General features: G+C 37.6%; 2 protein-coding genes across 11 annotated transcripts in view; one reads left to right on the top strand and one right to left on the bottom strand.

Moving 5' to 3' along the window:
* The window catches only part of Trpm (transient receptor potential cation channel, subfamily M), a 158,450-nt gene extending 156,160 nt beyond the window's left edge, over positions 1 to 2,290 (bottom strand). For all 10 annotated transcript variants that reach the window (XM_043003633.2, XM_043003640.2, XM_043003642.2 and 7 more), the window contains exon 1: positions 2,151 to 2,290. The gene's annotated coding sequence lies outside the window, so the exon portion shown is untranslated. The remainder of the gene's footprint in view (positions 1 to 2,150) is intronic.
* Positions 2,291 to 3,278: 988 nt separating this feature from the next.
* The window catches only part of Polr1C (RNA polymerase I and III subunit C), a 7,777-nt gene continuing 1,055 nt past the window's right edge, over positions 3,279 to 10,000 (top strand). The window contains exons 1-6 of the mRNA XM_043003626.2: positions 3,279 to 3,485; positions 7,182 to 7,358; positions 7,765 to 7,897; positions 8,216 to 8,335; positions 8,990 to 9,136; positions 9,926 to 10,000. The exon at positions 9,926 to 10,000 is cut by the window's right edge and continues 81 nt beyond it. Of these exons, the coding sequence (XP_042859560.1) occupies positions 3,441 to 3,485; positions 7,182 to 7,358; positions 7,765 to 7,897; positions 8,216 to 8,335; positions 8,990 to 9,136; positions 9,926 to 10,000 (697 nt within the window). The 5' untranslated portion in view covers positions 3,279 to 3,440. The remainder of the gene's footprint in view (positions 3,486 to 7,181; positions 7,359 to 7,764; positions 7,898 to 8,215; positions 8,336 to 8,989; positions 9,137 to 9,925) is intronic.

The following is a 10,000-nucleotide window of genomic DNA, read 5'->3' as shown; positions in this document are numbered from 1 at the left end:
TTGGCGTACAGTAAGTATAGGCGTAAAGCAAGGTGTACGTGTAGGTGCGGGTGTGGATGTAGGTGTAGGTGTGGTTGTAGGTGTGGTTGTAGGTGTGGGTGTAGGTGCGGTTGTAGGTGTGGTTGTAGGTGTGGGTGTAGGTACGAGTGTGGATGTAGGTGTGGGTGTGGACATAGGTGTAGGTGTAGACGTAGGTGTAGATGTAGACTTGGGTGTGGATGTGGACGTAGGTGTGGGTGTAGATGTAAGTGTGGATGTAGATGTGGATGTAGGTGTGGATGTAGATGTGGATCTAGATGTGGATGTAGGTGTGGATGTGGACGTAAGTGTGGGTGTAGGTATAGGTGTGGATGTGGGTGTAGCTGTAGGTGTGGATGTAAGTGTGGGTGTAGGTGTGGGTGTGGACGTAGATGTTGTGGATGTAGGTGTGGATGTGGATGTAAGTGTGGTTGTGGATGTAAGTGTGGGTGTGGATGTAGATGAGAATGTAGGTGTCGGTGTGGATGTAGGTGTGAGTGTGGATGTAGGTGTGGGTGTGGATGTAGGTGTGGGTGTGGATGTAGGTGTGGGTGTGGATGTAGGTGTGGGTGTGGATGTAGGTGTGGTTGTGGATGTAGATGTGGGTGTGGATGTAGATGTGGGTGTGGATGTAGATGTGGGTGTAGATGTGGGTGTGGATGTAGGTGTGGATGTGGATGAAAGTGTCAGTGTGGATGTAGGTGAGAATGTAGGTGTGGGTGTGGATGTAGGTGTGGGTGTGGATGTAGGTGTGGTTGTGGATGTAGATGTGGGTGTGGATGTAGATGTGAGTGTGGATGTAGGTGTGGGTGTGGATGTAGGTGTGGGTGTGGATGTAGGTGTGGGTGTGGATGTAGGTGTGGATGTAGGTGTGGGTGTGGATGTAGGTGTGGGTGTGGATGTAGGTGTGGGTGTGGATGTAGGTGTGGGTGTGGATGTAGGTGTGGGTGTGGATGTAGATGTGGGTGTGGATGTAGATGTGGGTGTGGATGTAGGTGTGGATGTGGATGAAAGTGTCAGTGTGGATGTAGGTGAGAATGTAGGTGTGGGTGTGGATGTAGGTGTGGGTGTGGATGTAGGTGTGGGTGAGGATGTAGGTGTGGGTGAGGATGTGGGTGTAGGTGTAGGTGTGGGTGTGAGTGTGTACGTAGGTGTAGGTGTGTACGTAGGTGTAGGTGTAGACGAAGGTGTGGGCATAGATGTAATTGTGGGTGTGGGTGTAGGTGCGGGTGTGGATGTAGGTGTGGGTGTAGGTGTGAGTGTGGATGTAGGTGTGGGTTTAAGTGTAAGTGTGTGCACGAGGAACTCACACGTGTAATGTCTACGCTCATGCATGAGAATGGTCTATTGGTAGTAATGAAGACAACATACCAAGTCATGCCTGGTAAAATAATGATAAAACACCAATGAGACAGCGAGAGTGATGCATGACACATTAATACTCGCAGTCACATTAAATCATGGGAGACTGACATAAAAGGTGATTCTGACAGACTGACATAAAGCCTAAATTGACTGTCTGCCTGGACGTCACTCATGTTAATAAAAAAAAATACAAATCATGAGCCCCATTTATCGTCTGTCACTGCAGATTTAATACCACGACAGGTCAGACATCATCATGATCTAGGGTCATTCTTCAGCAAATTGTTATGATGCCAAAGTGTTGCAGTGAGAGTGAACACAACGCAAATACCCGAAATACCAATGTACAAATCTATACAAAAACGATCCCATATACAGAAACACACACATGCAATTAAAAGGGGATCATGCAACCGGTAAATGTCCTTTCCGATCAATCCGTGTCCCCTCGTATTAGACACCAAAAAGTGTGGGAACACAACCCACGAGAGACGAATAAATGCCATGCAGCGCCACTAAGCCTCACCCATGGCACATGCCACACCGACGCACTCAAGTGTCATTTCGACGTCATGCACCTCCGAAGGAAGTCGTGGTGGTTCCGACCATGCCTCTCTCTCTCTCTGCCTGGCATTTCATTGCACACTGCACCCCAGACGTACTGCAGAGGCGCGTGCGGGTGTCAGCGAACCACATATCCAAATTCTGATGCTTAACTCTTTACCCGCGACGCATCCCTCACAAACAAGACAAAAATACACACTCACCATAACTCTAAGGAGTACCGGGTGGCTGTTTATCAGTCCTCGGAGATTAGCCTTGATTCCACATAAAGATATAGTCACCAAAAAGGCTACAGAACACACCAGTGCCTCTCCACTCCACCGAACACCTAGTGAGACTGCCCGAAGTGCCGAGTCGGGGCTGCCGCTTTAGAACGACTTCTTGCCACATTCTTCGGAAACTGATTGGGTATTCATTTTATTTCGTGTTCTAATCTGGTATAGGAGGTAATTTCTATACAGCGGGAGGAGTTGTTGCCAAATGTACATACTGGTGGTGTTATATCTTCCATAGGCGATCAATATACACTGTTTATTTAACAAAATCACATGCGGTTCGAGTTACCAGTCGGCCAAAAACAGAGACCATTTTCGAATACTTTAGTTTCCCTTTACAATTTCTCGACTACATTTATGTACGTAAGATTTCCATGGCAATATAAATCAGTTGGCTTGTCGAGTGTATGAATTCGAGTGTGTTCCGTAATGAAGGATACGATACGATAAAGCTAATGTGGTAGCATGAAATAGGAAGTGTGTGTCACGTTATACACAATCACTCATCGACATTGTCTAGACCTCGCCGGTATGGGAAATAATGAAATGACATTTATACACTACACTCTATGCAAGGGATAGTGTTATTCTATTGGAAAATCCACTTTTAAGGGGAAAAAGTGTGAAAATACTAGAATATTACCTACAGTTGAGATCAATAAGACAGAATCTAAAACAGCTTATCCCATCTCGTTTAATGATAATGTAGCTAAAGAAATTAGTCTGTCAATTCAATCCTCTGGGAATATAATATTAGATAGAGAGAGGCAATTGTTACATGGTATAGGAAATATTTTCTGGAGTATTATCATTTGTTTAGATTCGAAGGAAGGGTGTAGATGTACGATAACGGATGTTCTGATTTTCACGAAAGTATACTTGATTGTAAATGATTAACATTTTACTCTCTTGATAGATATATAGACTCGATACACAAGACTATCAAAATCAAGATAACATTCAAGTTTGAAAACGAGATCCCATTCATCCGAAAAGTACTTTCATTCCTGCCTCGGCTGGACGACAATATTAGCCAAACGTACGACAGTCTCCAATCAGCTGACAGACACACGTGCGAGAAAGAAACAAGACGAGACACGGGCGGCGATTTCCCTCTGAGACGCCGCAAAAAGAGAGAAATTTAGCCAAAGAACGTCTGGAAATAAATTGTATTCAGACTAATTGACCTTTCATCTTCCGAGAGATACAGACAACACAATGAGTTCGGGAAAAATTGTGCTTAAAGAATTCCAGTTGGATCAAGTAAGTGTTAAAGGTTGATGGCTTATGTTATTGTATTGTTAATACGTTATTTTACGCTTTATTCCTTCATAACAGTGAGGACTTAGGGAATAAAAAGTTTCTCTAGCATAACTATTAGTTCTTCACAGAATTGTTTCTAAAGACTAACGCACCAGGGTGGAATCCTTGTATGTTTATAAAACACCTATGCAACCATTATCACCACAACCACGATGCCTGGTGATGCTCTGGGAAAGGCCAAGAACCATGCACACACATATTGACAAGGAAAATGCAGTCCCACCTAATTTTGCTGCTGTCAGGAGATTTCGCTCAAAATGTGATCATTCACTGGGATTCTCTTGATTTTGGATGGTTTGCTTAGTTTATTATGCTAACCATAATTAATTCTTTGAAGCTTTTATTCAGTATTCTAAACCTTTTCCATAGTAACTGCACTATAGAAGTGCATCATTTTAGCTGCAGAATATAACCCCAAATAATGTTCTGTCATAACAAGTGTTTAATAATAAGCATTGTTATAATAAAGTGCAGTAAGTTAGTTGTAAGTTCCACTCAAAGGAATATAATCAGTGTTGTAGCAACAAATGCCAATATATGCTTGTGTGGTACAAATATGGTGGTGTGCATTGTTGTCTGTGCTATATTCACCAGAAACGTGTTTGTCATAGTTATAGGGAAAAAGTTAAGTTTTGAAAACCACTGCTACATCATGTCAATATTATTATTAAGAGTATGTAAAGCTGAATCAAGGTTAAATATCAAAGAAAGTCACGGTTAGTATAGAAAATTTAATTTTGACACACAGCAGGTACTTGGATTGCTTTAAATTTTATGTCAAGTTCAAAGTAAAATGCAAAGATCTGTGGAAATGCAAATCTGACACCAGTATGTCAACCCAAAGGTTGAGCTCATGATCAACATCATTGAAGCAGCATACTTGGATTCCATGCTGACTAATGCTGATTTACCTTTTAATTTCTCTTAGTAATCAATAATTTGATATATTTTGTATATTTTCATGTTCATGAATCTTGTATTGGCTGGTGTTCATATTTGGTTAATGCAAAAGAGACTCTTGTACAGAAGATTCACCTGGTCTGCAATGTTGAATTTCCTGATGTATACCAACTATTTTTTTTTAGGGGTAATTTTTTTTTTTTAGTATTGAGAAGGAGCTGCGCTTGCTCTATTACAGGTCCATTATCAGTTCCAAACTTTCAATGAGAACTGTCAACTAATTTGTATGAAAAAAAAAACATGCCATTTGAAACTTTGGAGATAAGGTAATTGTCAGATTCACATGATGTGTTGAAGCCATAAACTTTGAAAAAATGACAGTGAAGCACATAATAACCTAATGTTTTCCATTCCCCTCAGACAACAAGGATGAGAGATAATGATGAAGAGGAGGTAGGAGGTTATGAGGTGGAACTTTACTCTAATCCAAATTAAGCCTTGTGTGTATATTTCAAGGTGTAATGCAACTTTTGATATATCACAGTCTGGCCAGTGTGCCACAGCTTACGAGGAAAATATCTCTGTCATGCACATTCCATAGTCTGCAGAACAAATTTATGATGTGATATGTCTTCTAAGGACATGTTTTGTCCCTTGTTTGAATTTGACATCACTTTCTGTCTGTGAACTCTATGAACAAGTAATCAGTAGACTTCATCCAGAACCAGCAGTGAATCTAAAGTCAATGCTGTACCAAAGCATGACTGTTACTTGCAGTGATTTAAAAATTTGTAACAATTTGAATGACCAATAAAAGAAAAAGAGAAAAAAATGTATATATAAATTTATATATATATATATATATATATATATATATATATATATATATATATATATATATATATATATACATATACATATACATATGTACATTGATAAGTTATTTGAGAAGTAAAGCTACAGTTTGCTTGTTTGTTTGGGGATTGTAATAAAAGAAAAAATAAATTGCATCTCTTTAATTTCTCTAAAACTTATAAACTTTGACAACATGGCCTGTGAGAATAGATCTTACTGAAGCATATCCTAATATTCTAAAATTCTTTAAATTGATCAACTCTGACAACTCTGACTGCATGGCCTTCAGGAATAAATGCTGAAACATTTTCTCAAAACAGGAAAAAAGTATCTCATTATTTAAAGATACATTCATGTGATTATTTGTTTATCCCATTCAAATACTCCAATGGGCAGCATGAATTTAAGGTTGAGGGAAGTCTAGGGATAAAATATTGCAAAGAAGCATGAATATGACATGAAATTATGATAAAATACATGTTTTTCTGGACTATTGTTCTTTATCCCATTCATGCTGGTTGACGTCCTATCACGTGGCCAGAAAATATATCTAGACACGGGTGACATCCGGAGATGTCGTGCATTTTCTCAGCAAGTTGCGGGTGGGCTAATCGTGATATGGTGAAACATCAGCAATAAAATATTCTTAGATATAATTATTTTTTATAATTTCTTAGACTATTACTTAAGTATAGGTGTTTGAATGTCATCAAATGTGATATAATGTAAAAAAAAGAAAAAAAAATCACAGAAAACTATCTGATATTGATGATATGATGATAATTTCTGCTTCTGATCAGTTAACTAGAAAGATCCGAGTTGAAAAACTATAGTTAAATCATATGTGATTGGGCAAGAATTAGAATTAAAAATTACCAATGTAATATGTGAAAATACGTCCCATCATGAATGGGTTAATTGTGGAAAAAGACCTATATCCCTCATTTATGTAGGCATTAATGTGTAGAGTGGTGGCTTGTTTGCAGATGCCAGTAACTGGAGGGATTATTTTCTGCATTTACCTATTGGTATCTAGCTATTATATATGTTTTCAAAATATAACTTACTTTGAAGAAACATAAATTGAGTGGAAATGAAAATGGCATACAAGTGTAAGTGAACCTTGTTTTCTATCTGTGATATCAGAAGAGAGGTCACTATTAAGTAACAAGATTCTTTGTTCAAAACATTTGACCGGATGTATTACTCTGTAATACATGCGGTCAATACTCTGTAATGTTCTGTTGAAGTTAATGACTCCCTGTGTTGGTAAACAGAATCTACTCTTAGGTAGCATGGCATGAAAATGAGCAAGAAAAATATACCCTCAATTTTTATATATCTTCAGATATTCAATTACCTTTTCTTAGCTGGCTTCCAAAAGTTGAATTATTAGCAGTGGTGAGAGTGGTATTTTGAAGTTGGTACTTGTTACTGGATTAGCAATAGAATGTGTTCCCTATAATAAAGTTCCTTCATTTCTCCCTGGATTGAGGAGAAAAATGTAAATTATAAGTTCTGTCTTCCATTTAATACTACCTTGCCAAGAATGCAGGCCCCTCCAACATGTCATAATATTGATATTACTATATTGATAGTAATATTAATATTGAGTATGATTTTGTTCTTACCTCACATTTTCCTTGGAATTCAGAAACCTCCGCCACTGTCAGGTGTCAGATTTCAGGTGTTTTGGAATGTAATACAGTCTGTAATACCATTTTGTTTTTATTATCTAACATTTTAAAACTTTAGCTTTGAAGGGTTCCAAATAGCAGAAACAAAGAACAGTATCCACTATATGAAGAATTTGATATTCTGCTTCTTACTATGACAGACATTCATGAAGATCAGAAATTATGTTTCGATGATATTTTACAGGAACCTGGAAGCCCAGTTACATCAAAGAAGAAAAAGAACAAGGATAAAAGTTCTGAAGAGAAATATGCAGATTGCAAGATAAAAATCATTAACATGGATGACACAGACCTGGAGATAGATTTCATTGGGTTCCATATCTCACTTGTCAACGCCTACAGAAGAATCGTTCTTGCAGAGGTAAGAGGCATTTGTGTTGTTTGCTGATATTTAGATCCACTTATTTTTTTTCTATGAAGATTAAAAAATTGTCACCAAGCTTTTTACTTTTCATGCACTATGGGAAAATATGTTTTGTTATGATAAAGTTGTTTTATGAGTTTTGCATTATATTCTCTTGGGGTGTGTATTTTTCTTAGCAAATATCACAGTTATGTATTGAGTAACATTTATAGAATTTCACACATCTCAAAAACAGAGAAGAGAATAGAAGAAAAGAAAATGGAAGAGAAATGGTAAAAAATAGATAGATAGATAGATAGATAGATAGATAGATGGATATGGAAGGGCATCATAGTCCCTCTACTAGAGGACATAATTCGAAATTCATAAGGGTACACATATTCCTTATTTCTTTTATTTTCAGGTAGCAACCATGGCAATAGAGAAGGTGTACATGTACAACAACACTAGCATTGTCCAGGATGAGGTGCTGGCCCACAGGCTTGGCTTAGTGCCACTGAAGGTGGATCCTCGCTTCTTTGAGTTTAGGAATAAAGGTATCCCTTCAGACGGTGATGGTTGATGATTAATTTTCTCATGTATGATTATGCTTTCTGATTAACATTTGACTTTTGAAATTTAAGAATGTAAAGAATGTGAAGTATGTCAAATGAAATTTTTTCTTTCTTTTTCAAAATGAATTTGTTGAAATGAGGATATTGAAATTTGTTCATAAAAAAATGCTTACTTGGCTCTCCTGCATATTATGGATACCTTTATAATTTTCACATTAGTTTTTTTTCTTTCAGGAGAGTATATAAGTAAGATCACTTTTTCATACAGCATATAGCAGTAAACTTATTGTTGATTGACAGATGAGACAGAATGGGGTGCACAAGACTCGATGAAATACGAGTTGAAGGTAAAATGTTCAAAGAAGCCTGGGACAGCTCCAGATGAAACGGATCCAGACAACTTATATGTGAACAGGAAAGGTATTTAAAGCATTTATATTTTCAGGACTTTCAGTTTGGTTTTAAAGTTCAAAAGAGAAGATACTCAGATTTGAACGTAGGTAAAAAATGGCCATTCATGAATATCACCCATTCCAGCTGGCCCATTTAGAAATTCCTGAGATATATGTATCTGACAAGTTTTGCATGTTTTCATCTGTGGCATTTGTGGTTTTCTTGAGAGTTGTATGAAACGATTGTTCATTGTAGATAATCAATCCTTTGGCTTATTCCATATCAAAAATGAAATGTAAAACATTGCAATTTCCATGGAACAGAATTCCTACTCACTGATGGAAGTCTGAACTGGTCTTTTGGTTGTGATTTCACTGTTCATCCAGGTGCCCTATGTTGATAAGGAAACCCAGGAAGGAAAGCAACCAGAATACCAAACTGCCATAATGTTTTTGAATAAATTATTTAAGAGACAATTATAGAGGATGCATATAGATCATATTTAGCAAAAATAACATGGAACTTTAGTGTTTTAGTACATGAAAGACAGATGTGTAATGTCCACAGTCCATCAGCTGATGGGTGCTAGATCACTCAGTAAAATCATGATTGAAATTAACAAAACATTAAGAATAATTTTTGCAAGAGGTACAGTGGTGTATATAATTTATTCATTTTTAGTTTTGTCGTCAAGTTTGAAGTGGGTGCCTTTAGGCAATCAGACAGACATCTTCCAAGAAGCCAGCATGCAGCCCCTTCACCAGGACATCCTACTGGCAAAGATGAATTCAGGACATGAGATCAACCTTGAGGCTTATGCAGTCAAAGGTGAGAGATTTTCAGACTTTGATTTAAGTTTTCTTTCTATATGCATAATGCACATATGCAACTTCACAATCAGAATCAGAAGTTCTTCCAGAGAATATTAATAATGTGCATCATCTTGTAAGATGTTTTAGGATGGGTAATATAGTCCCCTTTTGGTTTTCCACTAGTTGCATGTACCTGCGCTATAAGAAAAACATTTAACCTATTGCAGACAGAGATAGATTACTTGACTTGTCCCCAGGACTTGCAATAATGCCACCTGTGAAGAGACGTTTTTATGACTGTGAGTGCTACAGCACGAAGAAGTCAAAATGGCTTGGGCAAATTGCAGGGACTGAACATGGCCTGGATCAACTTCCTTTTCTCATTCTGCCTGCACATTCTGCATTGGTGTTAATTTTTAGCAGATGATTGACATCTTGCTCTTAGCACTCTCTGAAAATAGTGATTGTTAGAGACCATGGAATCATTCTTCCCAAATGTCAAATATGCCAGGCTGATAATAGGCATCTATGTCATGTACATCTTGCCACCTGTCTGCAATGGGTCAAAGCTCTCTTACGGTATAAATCCATCCAGTCTTTATATTTATGTGAAATTTTCATTGTTTTATTCTATACTTAGAATAGTAGGAATACTTTCTTTGTCTTAATGTCAAAAGAGAGAAAAGAAAGCCTGGAATTATGTGTGTGCTTTTGAGATTATTATTTTGATAGGCAAATTAAAATGAGGTGTTCTTGGATGTCTTAGCCAGAGTTGTATGAATCTTTCATGTGCTTTTGCTTGCAGGTATTGGAAGTGATCATGCCAAATTCCAGCCAGGATTAAGTTGGTATCGTTTGCTGCCAGAGATAGAATTGACCA

This window comes from Penaeus japonicus, unplaced genomic scaffold (genome assembly GCF_977035675.1).
Source record: "Penaeus japonicus unplaced genomic scaffold, GWHDUDI00000001_assembly GWHDUDI00000016, whole genome shotgun sequence".
Taxonomy (NCBI): Eukaryota; Metazoa; Arthropoda; class Malacostraca; order Decapoda; family Penaeidae; genus Penaeus; species Penaeus japonicus.
The sequence above is the reverse complement of the archived record's forward strand: the minus strand, read 5'-3'. Positions and strand labels throughout refer to the sequence as shown.